The 15900-nt window shown below is 46.3% G+C and overlaps 1 protein-coding gene across 4 annotated transcripts in view; it reads right to left on the reverse strand.

Annotated features, from left to right (window-relative positions):
* AMOT (angiomotin) overlaps nt 1-15900 on the reverse strand; it is a 71322-nt gene that overhangs the window by 36915 nt on the left and 18507 nt on the right. For all 4 annotated transcript variants that reach the window (XM_035007405.1, XM_035007387.1, XM_035007397.1 and 1 more), the window contains 4 exons: nt 9937-10417; nt 5186-5330; nt 4227-4319; nt 1568-1713 (listed from right to left, as the gene is read on the reverse strand). In XM_035007405.1, coding sequence (XP_034863296.1) covers nt 1568-1713; nt 4227-4319; nt 5186-5330; nt 9937-10417 — 865 coding nt within the window. The remainder of the gene's footprint in view (nt 1-1567; nt 1714-4226; nt 4320-5185; nt 5331-9936; nt 10418-15900) is intronic.

Raw genomic sequence — 15900 nt, forward strand, 5'->3', positions numbered from 1 at the left:
TAGGAAAGACAGCTCATACATACAAAAGCCACAATGCTGAGGGCTTGGTCACTAAACACTTTTTTTTTTGGTCTCAAGTTTATAAAGCTTCTAATGTTACAATGGAGGCTATTTCTTCTCTTAAAACAATTCAAATTTTAGAATAGTGAGTGAGATGTGAAATTTTCTTCACCAAGTTACACTTTGGCATCAATTTTTGCTGGAACACACCCATTCCCTGAAGTACAAAACATTGAAGACTTAGTAGTACTTCAATACAATGACAACTGGTATGCAAGATTAATTAATGACAGGCCAGCAGCAATATTCCCTCTATTTCACATGAACACAGTTCAGTGTTGCAATCGAGTAACATCTACATCAAGACTAATCAGATACATATTTATCATACGCTTAATAGTTTGGGGGCCCCTGTATTTGTCAAAGAAAGACTCTATACTCGCACACACAAAAAAGTGACCATTTCACCCCACCATGTACCTCCATTCCACAAGCTAGCCAGGAAGAGCCAGGGCACAGCTCCTGGCCTGCCACAAACTGTAAATTGTCCCTGGGTCCCATCCTGTTCAAGATTGCTTCTATTTGAGGGGCGCCTGGGTGGCTCAGTCATTAAGCGTCTGCCTTCGGCTCAGGTCATGATCCCAGGGTCCTGGGATCGAGCCCCGCATCGGGCTCCCTGCTCTGCGGGAAGCCTGCTTCTCCCTCTCCCACTCCCCCTGCTTGTGTTCCCTCTCTCGCTGTGTCTCTCTGTCAAATAAATAAATAAAATCTTTTTTTTTTTTTTTTTTAAAGACTGCTTCTATTTGAAAACCAGTCTGCAAAATAAATCCTAGGATAAGGGGCATAGCCATCAAGATTCATTTATTTTAGTTTAGCTTTTTACCTAAGGGGACCAACTTCCCACTGAGTATGGGGAGACAAGGACCATTTTGATGTTAAGATCCTTGGAGTACTTTAAAATATCTGGAATCATTTTTTTAGCCCTTCTAAAAAAAAAAGCTTTAAAGCCCTATAACGGCAGGAATTAAAAAGTATATATCTGTCACAGGCTTAAGGCAGGGCTAGGTCCACAGTAAGAACTTGGAGGGGGGTGGCTAGCTTATTACATGAATGAGCAAATGGAAATTGCTCCTTGACCTTGGTGATTTTCTATTCGGGAACCAAAGGAAGGAACTTGCAGAGAAGAGAAAAGAAATCAAAGTGCACTCACATCAGCGCAGCTATGACTAGAAGTAGCAGAGGGCGGGGCTCAGTCACTTAAGTGTCCGACTCATGATTTTGGCTCAGGTAGTGAGATGGATCCACAAGTCAGGCTGCGTGCCCCGTGGGGAGCCTGCTTGGGATTCTCTCTCTCCCTCTGCCCCTCCCTCCGCTTGTGTTCTCACTCTTGCACTCTCAAATAAATAAATAAATCTTTAAAAAAAAAAAAGTAGCAGATGGTACCTTCCTACTGGGGGATTGTGTAGCTGCCAGTTCACCAAACTGGGGAGTCCCCAGTGCCCTTGATCCCTTGATTTCCCAGCCCTTCCCCACCTCAGGCTCATATACCTAAGGAAACTACACATACCTCTTCTTCCAGCTTGACCACCTTGGCCTGGGCATTGCTCAGGGCCTGGTCTCGGATTTCGATGTGTCGCCGTTGGTCCTCATTGGTAGAACGGGCAGTGGCCAGCTCGGCCTCCAGCTTCTCCTTCTCCCTCTGGCTTTCCTTATCTATCAAGACATGAATCATCATTACTGCCATTCTGGGGCTGGCTCAAAACCTTACCTGGGTAAAACTGACAATCATACCCATTATTAAACATTGTCTAACACACAGCCAAAAGAACCAGCACACCCAAGATCTGGACTCTCTTGCTGGCTCTGCCACCAACTTGCTATGTAAATTCAGAAAAGTCACTTAACAATGGTTGTTGTGCAGAAGCAATGTGAAAGTAGATGTAAAGAGTGTGATGAAAAGTATGATGCAAAGAATACACACACATCAGAAGAACAGGTAGGTTTGTCTCTTCAATTTTATTTCTTCAAGTGGTTTTGTATTCACAAAAGAGCCACTGAGTCCCCCAGAGTTTACCCTATTATCTTGTGACAGTATATTAAATCAATCTCAAAATGGTATTTCACAGAATGTATAAAACTCAAAATCCTACTCTTTACTAACATTATTTTCCAACTGAAATAAGTCCAGGATTGCATTGTAGGTACAGAAGACCAAGACACGTGTAATCATCCCTCGGCCTTTCTAGGACCCTCCCCTTTTACCTAGGACAGCCCTCATGCCAGAAACTCAAAGGAGCAGTTCTGATTCTCATTTGGAGGTAGAGTGCCCTTCCTCTGGAGACCATGATACTTAAGTTTGTAAGAGAAACTTTAATAGGGCAGCCTCGCCTTCCTTCCCACTCTGATGTTACTTATCTATTCAGCTGTACCTTGGAAAAGAAATGAGCATCTGTCGAATACTTATTGCCTACCAAGTATTGTGCTAACTTAGTCCTCAGAAGGACTCCCCTGCAAGGAAAAGTGTTATTCTCTTCTCCATTTTGTATATGAAAAGACAGAGACCCAGAGGGCTTGAGTAACTTGTACGAGGTCTCATAATTAGTAAATGAGTACACGGCGGAGCCCATACTTAAGGGCAGGCTGTTCTAAACTCCTTCTAACCAGACTGCCTTCTCCTGGGGTTGCATTAGGTTTGGCCTCTCGAGGGTAAGTGGAACACATTCCCCAGGGAGGCTTTTCAAGAGGGCTTTCTTGCCGCTTGCCACAGTTCCAACCACGCAGCACCCTGTCGATGTCCAAAGGCAAAAAGAACTAAGAGGCCACAAATCATGCCCTCGCCTCTGCTTGCTAAGTGGAGTCCATTTTTCCCTTCTAGAACCATGAGACAGCCTTTCCCCCTGCTGTTAATACACTTTTTATCTATTAAGTTCCCACATTTTATAAACCAGTAGCCGAGCTCCCAGGACCCCTGAAATACCATCGCCACACAGGGAGGAAGGAGTATGAACTAGCAGATCCGGGGCAAGAACCCATACATTTTCTCTTTTGTTTTGTTTTGTCCTGGGGGGCCACCACCTTCTCCACCAGGGAACCTACTTCCAGGGTCACCGTGACACCCCAAAAGCAACAATTTACACCAGGTACTGAGGACACCAGAACAACTGCATTCTTCCCTCTGAGACAGACTGACAAAGGAACAGGAGGCTCAGGGAAATGAGGAAGAAAAAAAGCCCCACTTCTAAGGCCAGTGCACAACAGAGCAACCCAGGGAGGGAGGGGGATATTGTAAGTGAAGATCAAACAAACTTGTAAAAGCTGACTGGAAGCTGCATGGAATGACTTGAAAGAGGCATGTGGAGGCCCCGTGAAGATGGGGCCTGACAAGTCCCCACCGTGCGCTACTCCAGCTGGGAGCCGCAGGGAGGGGGGCAGGGGGTAGGCAGCACCAATCACGGGCATCTGCAGAGTGAGGGTAGTTCATCTGTTTCCCCCTATGGGCTCAACCCACTGCAGAGTTTTTATTGCTGGTTTTATTGTGGCAATTGGAAAGAATGAGGCATTGTCTAGCTGGGTGGAGTCTATTAGGGACCGATAAAGAAGAGGATTAGTTCATTGTCACGGTCCTTGGAGTATTTCCAGACAAAGGAAACACTATTATGAGGAAGATGTAGTTCTGCCCTCCCCCACATCCTCCAACTCTGTGACCAGAGTCAGTAGCTCAGGCCATGGCAGTGGTCCTCCTCTAGCTCCCTTTGCCCTCAGCCAATATGGAATGATATGATGTAATACGGGGTGTTTAACTAAGGGAGCCACAGGTGCCGATTAGGTATTCCAAACGCTAATCATCGATTTCGCATGTTAATCCTGTCTCTACCACAGCCAGCCCATGGAGCCTTCAACAATAAATCCCTCCAACATGCAGAGACCCCATGTTCACTAAGGTCCTTTTCAGCTAGCCGTGACAAAAGCAGGGATTTCGAGGGGCTTCTATGGTCTAATACAGAAGGAGCCATGTTGATGTGGCTAAATGTGGCAAGCAGCCTTCGTGGCCTCGAAGGAAAAAAGAACAAGAATCCCAATTTTATGCTTGAACAGGAAAAAGAATCCCTAGATGGCATTTGCTCTGTCCCAGCTATTCTAGAAGGATATGCAGAACTGTGTAACCTTTTTACACATCTGGCTCCCAACCACACATTAATACCTGCTGCCGGAGCTTTCAGACTTACTTTTTGCAAAGAGCTGAGAGATGGTTTTTCTGGTATCCTCTGATCCCTCATATTCCTTCTCCGCAAGCTGCTTGTTGGCAGTCTCTAGACGCTCTGTGGAATTCAGAGACAATCAACAGGGCCTCATATACAAACTTCCAAGCACATGGTGTTTGCCCTCTAAATACTGATCTTGGGCAAAACAAGCCTGCTTCTTCTTGTTACTCAGGAATAGGTGACACAGACATAGATTTACAAATGTGGAGCCCCAAACAAAACTAAACCATGGTTGGGAAGGAGGAGGTGAGCACTTAACACTTTCACCCCTCCCTGACAAAACCAAAGTGCCAAATTCTTAATTCCGATGAAGGAATCTATCCCTGAATATATGACATCTTTCATTTGCCAGGAAAAAGAGCATCAAAGTTATTATGAAGTCTTTAAAATCATGTAACATCAAAGCTAGAAGGGGACCATGGGCAGTGTCTAGTTCAGTTGTCTCATTTTATCAGTAAGACAATCAAAGTCCAAAGACAGAAAATAATATCCCCAAGGTCATCAGTTTTGAAGGTGTTGAAGGTGGTCATTTCCCCCCATCTTCAATATTATCGTGTTAAGGTAAAAATAAAAGGAGGGAGTCCCAGAAACAAGGGAGGACATCACTATCTCAAGCTTGCACAGCCCATAGACAGACCTCTGCAAAACCTATAAAGGAGAAAGGCAGCATGGATTGTGGGGCAGGCCAGGCGGGTCCAGGAGTCCCGGGGGGGATACTGTCTGATAAACACCTGAGCTCATCCCACTCTGATTAAGCAAGCTTGGGACCAAGTTCTGTTGCAGTCCCCAAAACCTAGCTCGGTCTATGCCCTGCAATTTACTGGCCATACTAGTGGGCTGGACAAGCCCTGAGAGCCTCAATGTATACTCCTCAGCCCTTCCCTTCGCCATCTTGGCCAATGCTTCAGAAGTGACTCCCTCACCTCTCAGATCCCTGTTGAAGTCATGCATCCTTCGAATTTCACCCTCAAGCTTGTTTCTCATGGCTTTCTCCAGGGCCTCTCTTTTGGAGGATGATTTTACAAGGTTCTCATATGCCTCTGAGACACGCTGGATTTCTGTCTCCACCTGAAAAAAAAAAAAAAAAGAGGAAAGATAGTGGGGATGGTAGGAGCTTAATGGGATAGATGGTCTGAAAGCATATATGCAAATCCTTAGTGACAGCTTCTCCCAGGGCTTTACAGATGGCTAGGAGGCCAGCATAACACAGTCAGATAAGAAAAGTTTCCCAGAAGGATTTCTTAAAAAAAAAAAAAAAAAAAAAAAAAAAAAGATTTATTTATTTGAGAGAGAGATCTGGAGTGCATGGGCAGGGTCGGGGGAGGGGCAGAGGGAGAGGGAGAATAAATCTCAAGGAGACTCTGCACTGAACACGGAGCCCTACATGGGGCTCAATCCCAGAACCCTGAGATCACGACCCGAGCCGAAACCAAGAGTCGGACGCTTAACGGACTGAACCCCCAAGTGCCCCCCAGAAGGATTTCTAAAGTCAACGTTCAGCTCAGCAACTAATTCACAGGGTCATGAGATTCCCTCAGGTTAAAAACAAATACAGTTTCTGCCTTCAGAGAAGGTGGTAGGAGAGAATAAATTTCATAAGTATAGTTATAAATGATTTTCATTTCTGTGTAAGAATTTTCTTAATTTTGGCGTGCCTGGGTGGCTCAGTCATTGGGCATCTGCCTTCGGCTCAGGTCATGATCCTAGAGTCCTGGGATCGAGCCCTGCATCAGGTTCCCTGCTCTGCGGGAGGCCTGCTTCTCCCTCTCCCACTCCCCTGCTTGTGTTCCCTCTCTTGCTGTGTCTCTCTCTGTCAAATGGATAAATAAAATCTTTTTTTAAAAAAAGAATTTTCTTAATTTTGAAAGTACTATTGACACTATATATAGTATGTAGATAATATTATTTCAGAGTCCAGAGGACTTTCACATGTTTATTTCTATTTGCCCTGCTATCCACCTTTATTTACAAGGACACCTCTCCCCCGTCGTAGCAGAGGGAAAAGTGAAATTGACCTTTCTGAGATCAAGTCAGTGGCAGAGTCGAATCCTAAAAACTCTAAGCCTCAGCCCTTATGCAGTAGTTCAATTCACTCTAACAAACCTTCACCATGGGCCAAATAGTTACAGAGCTCTTTAAAATGTTCACAATAGCCAAACTATGGAAAGAGCCTAGATGTCCATCAACAGATGAATGGAGAAAGAAGATGTGGTAGATATATGTACAATGGAATATTATGCAGCCATCAAAAAATGAAATCTTGCCATTTGCAAGGATGTGGATGGAACTAGAAGGTACTATGCTAAGCGAAATAAGTCAATCAGAGAACGACAAGTATCCTATGATCTCACTGATATGAGGAATTAGAGAAATAAGACAGAGGATCATAGAGGAAGGGAGGGAAAAATGAAACAAGACGAAACCAGAGAGGGAGACAAACCATAAGAGACTTAATCTCAGGAAACAAACTGAGGGTTGCTGGAGTGGAGGCGGGTTGGAGGGATGGGGTGGCTGGGTGATGGACATTGGGGAGGGTAAGTACTATCGTGAGCGCTGTGAACTGTGTAAGACTGATGAATCACAGACCTGTACCCCTGAAACAAATAATACATTATATGTTCATAAAAAAAAATTTAAAAAAAGATAATTAGAAAAAAAAAAAAGGAAAATAAAAGTAAAAAATAAAATACCCGTGGGGTGTGTAGGTATGAATGAGGACATTATTGTTTCCCTTCAAGGAGCTTTCGATGTAATCAAATAAAAGAATAAAGAGAAGGATGCCTTATTCAGAGCAGTAGAAGTAAGTGCTACAAAAGCGCAGGAAAGGAAAAGGTTATTCCTGATTGGGGTGAAGGGAGAGGAGACCAATTTCAGGCAGGCGGTGGCATATCGAGTCAGATCCTAAAAGCTAGGTCAGATTTCAATGAGCAGAGGTGAGGGGAAGGGTGTTCTATTCTGAGTGAGTGAATGCATTCCCAGAATGACCAGTAGTCTCATTTGGCTGGACACTGTGGGGTACACGGAGGGAAGCTGGTGAGATCTGGCTGTAAAGATAGACTGGAGTCAGATCATAAAAGGGCTTAAATGCCAGGTATTTGGACTTTATCCCGTAGTCAGTGGGAAACCAGTACAGATTTTTGAACAGAAATTCATGATCGGAGTTATGTTTTATGACACCACTGCAAATCTTGTAAAATGGGGGAAAAAAAAGAAACCATACACACACAACCTCGAAGAGAAAGGGTCTTGCCCCAAATCAGCGCCAATCGGGAAGAAACTAAGAAATTAGACTCCAGAGTCTTTCTGTAACCAGTAGAGCTTCATTGCACATGAAATAACCACAGAGATATTTGCATATAATTTGTATAAGATAAATAAACCCCGTGGCCTATGAGGCAATTTGCAAATTAAATTTGACTCCTGCAACCATTCTGCATTCCTTCTCAGTTTCCCACTATCCTCCTTAACAAAGCTTAGGGTATTTTATGGGGAGAAATATCAGGCCCCCAGTGGGATACTGGGGGAAAGGTGGGGTTACCAAACAACTCAGATTCCACTTGCCCCAGCTCCAAAATTATGCCTGAGGCAGGACTGCCTGCAAACAAATGAGGCTTACACCACAGAAAAGAGCAGGCTCCAGAATGTTTTTCTCCTCGCAGATGGCACCAAGATAGCAGCACAGAAGGTGAAAACTGGTGGTGAATGGCATTTAGAGACAAGATCTGCAAGGCCTGGGCCTGATCAAGCTTTTGCATGAAATTCAAGTGCGGGGTACAGAAAATAAACATTTCCATTTGAAAGAGCAGGCTTGGTCTTAGTCTGCACTGGGCAGCCTTTAGAGGGCAAGGCTTTCCAGTTCCCCACAGAATGCCACACCTGGAAGGCAGGCCCTTTACTCACGTTGTTCAGAGTACTATTTCGAGATCTGGTACCAATCTTTCTCTTCCCCCCCTCACCCCGCCCTGCCCCGTGTAGATACTCCAAATGGGCGAGTTTTACATCCGTCAACAGGACCTTCCAGGAAAGAAGTCACAGAAGGGCAGACCCACTGGTTTGGTCGGGGATGGTGGGGGCAAGGAAGAGGGAGGTGGTGGTGGGTTTCTGTCTCATTATTTCCCTCATGAGCCTCGGGCCTCTGTATTTTTTTCTAGCACCAGCTGCTATCTCCCATACTCTTCCCACTTTCCTTTTCCTCTTCTACCCCACTTAGGCCTCTAATCCACTGCAGCATCGGGTCAGCCTTCACTTCCCCCAGCACTCAATTACACTTGGTTGAGGCATCTTGCCCCTCGCTGGGGAAAAAGCAAACAACAATGCCACAAATCCTATTTGGCTCCTCTTCCCTGTCACCCACCTTCCCAATTACTGCATCAAAGGTGGAGCCGGGGCCACCCTGAATAGAGAGTTTGGGGAGGGGTGTCAACAGTTAAACCCAATCAGCCAAACAGGGCCAGTCTGCTTTTAGTGCGTGAATAGGATTAATTTGTTGCACCGATATGATTTGGGGGGGCGGGGGTTGGCGTATAGTTAAATGAGAGGAGGCAGAAAATGGAAAATTGGGGGCAAAGCCAGGGAGAAACAGTTCTCACTGAACCCCAACAAACCCCACCCAGATTTTGGGACACTGTGAGGGGGGTGTTTCTGTTACATAAAAATACTCGGCTGACAGTAAGCCCTCCTCTACTTTAGGACCCAGATCTGGTGTTTACAAATTCTCAGATTCATTCGGGCCCCTAAAATTTCCACTCCTGGGTGTCTCCTAAGGACAGAGTTGCTGAACAAAACCGGGCAATGTCCCCTCCCTCCCACACCTTCACCCTCACCTCCCTGAACAGTTCACATTGTCGGGAGATCAAACCACATGAGCTCCACAATGACAAAAGCTGCAAAGAGGCTGCCAAAGGTATAACCCTATTCACCGACAGCCGCTGGAAGCCAAGAGCTAAGGTTCTTAGCTTAGGGCACTTGAGAGCTAAAGTCCCAGCTGGAGGAGACAGGAGGGGCCCAGGGAAGAATGTGAACTCTATGGGACATACGCTGCTTTTTCTACTTCCTCAGCCTAGGGCTGTCACCTGTCACCCAGCTGTGGTGCTAAGCCCCTCCTGCCCCCCCTTCCCCAACATACACACCAGAGAAAGCCAGCAGATGTTGAATGTGAGCTGCAGGGAAAAGCCAAAGCAAAGAGGAGGCAAAGGACGAGGTGTTGAAAAAGAGTTCCTATGAGAACTCCCACTCAGAAAAGTGTTCTAAGCCCCTTCCAGAATGAGGCAGGGCACGATCTAACTTCAGTGGTGAGATGTTTGTGGGAATTATGGTTTTACATTTAAGATCCAAATCCAGTTATTTGGGAAAATATACTCAAGACACAAGGTCTTTAGGCATATACAGGCATCTCCAGTGTTCTTGACCTTATGAGGAAGTTTCTCGGCCTTCCAGAATTCGAAAACAATCAATTAAGTTTTCATTAGGGCTACGGTATCTGGGAAAACTGTACGAATATGTTCTTTTCTCCCCACATAAGTGTCAAATGTGACTCCTCCTAGAAAGACAGGCAGAAGGCTTTTTGCAAAGTTGGGTCCATATCTACCCTTCAGATACGAGAATCTAGAAGGCCCGCACCTAACACATGAGGAGATCGAAGGAAGACTCAGCTACCCTGAAACGGACGCCTCACCTTCTGCAGTCTCGCCACCTTCTCGTAGCATCCTTCCAGTTCCTGCCGCAAGTTCCGGTTCTCATCCGACAGGATCTCAACCATCTGCTGGGCTCTGGAAACAATGGCAAACGGGTCCGCTGGCATTGGCTGATAGGAAGCGGAGGACTGCTGAGCCCGGGGCATAGCTGAATAGGCTTCACCCGGCTGGGGCTGCTGGTGGTGGTGGTGGTGGTGCGGCTGCGGCGGGCTCAGGCCGGGCTGAGGTGGCCGGTAATGATCGCTCTGGTGAGCCGGGGTCGGGAGGAAATGCTGCTGTGGCCTAGGCAGGTGAGCTGAGTGGTCTCCTTGGCTTGGCACCAAGGGGTGTTGGGCAGGAGACAATCTCGTGGCTGGCGGAGACTGCAGCAAGGACAAGGAACCCCCAGACGTGAGGGAAGAAGTAGGACTATGAGGCCGTGAGCTCCGGGCCGACAGTGGCAATGAGATGTCCTGCGCTGGCCTGGAAAACATGGTTTACACGCTCAGGTTAAGCTTTCTCCCACGGCACTGGGGCACAAGGGTGCGAGAAAGTGAGATGAGGGGGCTTGCGGTGCCCCCTCCCTCAAGGAGACCCACAAACTGAGCAGCAGGCAGGGTTAGACCCAGAAATCTCGGCACAGAGCTCCACAGCCCTTTCCAGGCCTGACCTGTGAGTGCCTGACGGAGGTGTGATCCCATGGAGGACGGAACCAGGTGACCTCCAGGGTCGCTTGGTGAAAATCTAAGTGACGTGTACCTGTGCTCTTCTTGCTCAAATGTAAGCATTTTAAGTGAGTCTTCCAGAAGGTAATTTTCATGTCATTATTTTAAACGAAACCTTCTCTGACATTCTCTATGTGGTCAGCACATGTAAAGAGTCAAATTCAGAAAATGTGTTCCACTTGCCCACAAGGAAATGGCAAACTGCAGTCAAAATCAGTCCTCTTCTCGCTATTGGCAACTCTCTTAATTCCTATATTCACAAAACATTACTGGAGGATGTGTAGATCCTTATTATGTTAGAGACACCAAATCATTATTGTTGATACAGTTAATAACTGAATGAGGCCCATTAGCAGCGATGATACCAAGGTTTGGAGGGGATGACAGGCAACACTGTCATACTATTTTTGATGAACTGAATCACAAAACGTAAGGACTGGAAAAGCCTTCAAGAAATAATTTAATCCGCTCTGTCACTGGACAGACGGGGAAACTGAAGTCCAAGAGAGAGGAAGCAATCTGTCAGATATTACAGAATGACTTATTGGTAGTGCCAGGGTAGAACCCCTATGTCCAAATTCCCTTTTTCTGCTCCTTCCACTACCATAATACATTGACTTCCACACAATGATGTTCAGATCCCAGATCGATTTCTTATAGAAAGTTCCACAAAGAGAACTTCGGTACATGGTTTAATGTGGCTCTCCCATTTTTGTACCTACTACCGGACTGTTAGCCATTAAGGGAAATAAGGACAGTATGTAAATGGATCACTTCCACCATCTCCACTACCAGCAAGAATATCTGTAAGTATACACTGAAGATGAAAAGCTTGTTCATCCCCCAGCCCATGCCCAACTAACCTCATATACTCCCACATCCTGTGGATGCTTGTCCTACAGTTGATATTTCTCAATCCAGAGAAGACAGATGGCTAAGAGCATGGGATTTGGATCCCAACAGAATTTGGAGACCTTTTCTACTGCCTACTGGCTGTGTAACCTTGCTCATGTTACTTAATCTGCATGAGCCTGTTTTGTTCCTGAGGTCACAAATGAATTACAAAAATACTGGGCTCTTCTCATTTTTGAGCTCGACAGTAATTACAAAGAGTCTCTTATCTACCTCCCAGTGAGATAGGTTGACCCTGTTAGGGATTTTACTTATGGGATATCCATTTAATCTTTGCACTAAATTGCATAAAATTCATGGTGGAACTGGGACAAATCACTAGGAGCAATTAACTTTTAACTGGCATTCCAGATGCTAAAGCACATCCCTCCCACATACATTTCAGTTATCATTATTGTTCACGTATCTATCCCTACAAGAGATCCTCACTGTAAGGGCTTTTTTATGGCTGCAAAGTTATTCCAAACACTTGCTAATGGATACCCAATAACCCAGATGCTTGCCAGAGCCCTCAAACCTGCTCAAGCCCTGGGTTCTGTATCTCAGCCCCATCGATGCTCTTGTTGTACTGACGTTCTTCCAATTCCATACATACGGCACTATCAGTAATTGCTGAATACTGAAGAGGGGACAGAAGAATTTACATGGTTCCCATTATTACACCTGGAAAGTTGCTACCGTACATTACCTTTCTTTGGAAATGCTCAAAACACTCGTCCTATCAAAAGCCTTGGAGCTATTTATAAATTTATTTGGGGAAGAGTCTTTCCTCTTTTCTGTACCATGGATCTTCGGGTTCCTTAGGAGTAAAATGGACTCTGTGCACTCCCTCTTCTTTGAGTAAGAGCTATTATAATTTTTATACATCCCTAGAGTCAAAATATTATGTACTGGGATTTGTTAGGGCTTTTGGATCTCCTGGGCAGAAGAGAGGGGCTTAAATTTCATGTTCTCCAATCCAGCTCTCGTAATTTAAGGGAAAAATGACAAAATTAATCTTCATCCTTGTTGCCAGGATTTGGAAACCCCAGGCCTGGGAGGCGTTCTCTTTTAAAGACTGAATGCCCAGTTCAGAAGTGGGCTTCCTCCCCCCAGCTCCTCTGGGCCCCATTGGCAGTCCAGGCCTCTTTCTCAAACAGACCGGCCACTGGCCTCCCTCCTGCCTGGAGGCTGAAAGGCCCCTCCATGCCCTGGACAGTACATGGCCTCCCAGGGACCTCAGGAAGGAGGAGACCACAAGGTCTCCGGAAAGAGGTCTCTGGAGTCAGATAAGCCCAGGACAGCAACGGCTCTGGCCTTGACTCTGAGCTCTACTTAGAAATAACGGAGACAAGGTAGCTGCCCCTCTCGGGCTCCCCAGGCTGGAAAAGGAAGCAGATTTCAGTGCACCATGATGTTGGGAAAACCAAGGCAGTCCGTCCCTGGCAGGTTTGCAAACATGAAGCAAGGCTTGGGCAGTCACAAAAGGAGAGAAAGCCCTCCAGCCAACGAACTCCATCTGGGCATCCACCCACCACAAAAAAAAAAAAAAAAACAGGACTGTATTAACACTCCGGTGAAGTTCCCCCTGAGAGAAGGGGACTGAGGCATGACAGGGATGGGGAAGAGGCCGGGGGAGGGGGGGATGTCAGAGGAAGCAAAAGTACATTCAGGATGAAATAACAAGAGTAATAGTAAGGACCGTAATAATACAGGTGGCAGCTGGGCCAGCACACTCCCCAAGTGCTTCTAAGGCACAGCAGTGTGAATGGCTTCCCGCTGACATATTAACCAGGAACAACAAGTTGCCGGCAGACAATAGAATCACATGATCCCGTGTAAGCCCTGACCTGCCTCCCTACCCCTTCCCTCCCTTCATCCAGCTCTCTCCTAAGACAACCTGGGCCCCTGGGGCTCGGTGGAAAAGGGGAGGACGAGGCATACACACAGGGCAGAGACCAGTGACCAAAATCACCATCCTTCCCCAAAGCCAGGGTGGGGGTGGGGGGGACTCCTTCCCGAAGACGGCTTCTGAGGACACAAAGGGAAAGCAAAAGCCTGTCCATGGAGCTGACACAGCACCTTCCACCCTGCCACCTCACTGGGAGCCCCCGCCCTCCTCAGTCACATACACACACACACACACACACACACACACATGCCTCCTCCCCACACACCCACACACCACACCACTCCTAGCCCACACGTGTGCAAACCCACACATGCTCACTCTCACCAGAGCAGGTGCCACCAACAGCCTGGAACCCAATTTATTCTCCCCACAGAAACTGCCTTTCCCAGGCTCTGTGACGGTGGATCTGTGAATCCTGGAGGGGCCTGCAGATTCTCGATTGTTTCTCTTGCACAACCAGCTCTGCTCTGAACTACAGCGTTAGGTCACCCTTAGATTCCACTAAACAAGGATTTCAAGAAACCTCAGATCTGGGCATGATTTCAACAATTGAAAGGAGGTGGCTGCTTCACAAACAGAAAGGTTTTCATTTTTAAAAAAGCACTTGATAAATGTGTAAACCCCAGACGCAGAAAAGGCTCAGCACTTAGAAAGACAAAGATTCAGAAATTTTTTAATTCTTCAGATGGCTTGGCCTTGTTTCCCATCTGGAGTTCTGGGCATGCGGGATATTTATTTTTCAAGTGGGGAGGAGGGCACAGGGAAGATGAAGTAATAAAAAAAAATTGTTTATAACATTTTGTTAATTCGAACAGCCAATCTCTAGCCTTTCACTGCACCTCTAAAAGCAAACAAAGGTTTTCTGAACAGCAATTTGTTCAAAGAGCTTGCTGTTCATTCTTGATCTGTAATTTATGGATTAAGAACTAAGAATTTTGTCATCTAATTGGTGCTAGCAGCAGTTACTTGGAAAGGTACTCACAAAGTGTCTAGCAAGTTGGTTCAAGGAAATAAAGGAGGAAAAATGTGTCACCACCTAAAAGCAGTCCATTTCTGGAAAGCGGTTCGACTACCTCCCCTTGCCAGTAATTTGTCAACAGGTGCCACTCCCTCACCCCAGGCCCTGAAGAAATTTTATTGCCAGAATTTGTCTAATGCAGACCCAAACTTCACACAGAGCATCTTCCGATGAAGACCGTTTTAGGTTTGATTATTCACCGAGCATATCAAGTACCTTGTTCCTCTCCCATAGAGGGAAAAAAAACCTATATAACTAACCTGTGTATTAAAATTCTGCTCAAGAGAGGGGGATCAGCATGGGCTCTACTGCTTCTGGGGATAGGGAGAGAGCTCCACAGATAACACAGGAGGAAAGAGAAACTACAAGTATCTTCCTGTAAAATATATGCAGCTAAATTTCTCTGGTGGCTTAATCAGTATGGGAAGAAAAAAAATCCCTCTTTGGGCTCCTTATTATTTATTTAGGCAGATCAAAGGGCTTTTCCATCTAGCTTCAAACACTGTGGGAGTCATTTCAGATCACAAACAATACTGGTGAATGAGTTCTGAAAATAGCTTTCCTGGGAAGGCGGGCCTTATGCTAAGCGGGGCTTTGGATTCTGCTCCACACCCCAGCCAACATGCTCCCCTCCCACAAAGCAACAGACGTCAGCCCATCCACATAAGGGACAGAGTCCCACAGACTCTTCCATGCTGATGGCAAGCGCAAAACAAAAATCCCCAGCTTCACTGACATTTTGCTGGCTTGGATGGGTTTCCACTAAGCTAAGCAGTCCGACTGACCAACCCCTCCCTGGGTCTTCCGTTTCATTGGGCAGATGGGAATCGGGTTCTTGCTCTCATTTAAACCGGAAGGGCCCTGTCCGTTACCCCATATCCTGTTCTGAGGCACTTATCAGAACTTAGGCTCCTGCCCTTTGAGAGCTGCATAGAAGAGGTTGAAAAAGGTTAGGAAATCAACCTGGGTTACAGCGAAAAAAAAAATCCTAAACTGGCCAAGTTACGGCTGGAGCTCAAAGTGAATTGCTTCTGGCTATAAAAAAGGACCTGGAGGGGGAAAAAACAACAACGAAATACCAGGAAATGCCAGGTGCGTTCTCTTACCTTCACCCTACTCCACCCCCTGACTGCCTTCTCTCCTGGGTCACCCAATGAACTTCAAGCCAAGCGGTTCTTTCCCAAATAAGTGAGAAGGAGACAGGAGGTGAAGAGTCAGACATTGAAGAGATCACAGGCCTAATCTGGGAAAAGGCTCCCCCCCCAGGTCCAGGGACTTCAAACCTCACGGTCACCCATAATTACCCATGGTAACAGGGCAGGAGTGCCACACAAAATTGCCATCGTTGTTGGCCATGGTCAAAACCTTCCCCTCTGCCCCATATGCTGAACTCCTACCGATCAGAGACATGGCCCCAACA

Source organism: Mirounga leonina, unplaced genomic scaffold, assembly GCF_011800145.1.
Source record: "Mirounga leonina isolate KUSES-001 unplaced genomic scaffold, KU_Mleo_1.0 Mir_101664, whole genome shotgun sequence".
Classification (NCBI taxonomy): Eukaryota; Metazoa; Chordata; class Mammalia; order Carnivora; family Phocidae; genus Mirounga; species Mirounga leonina.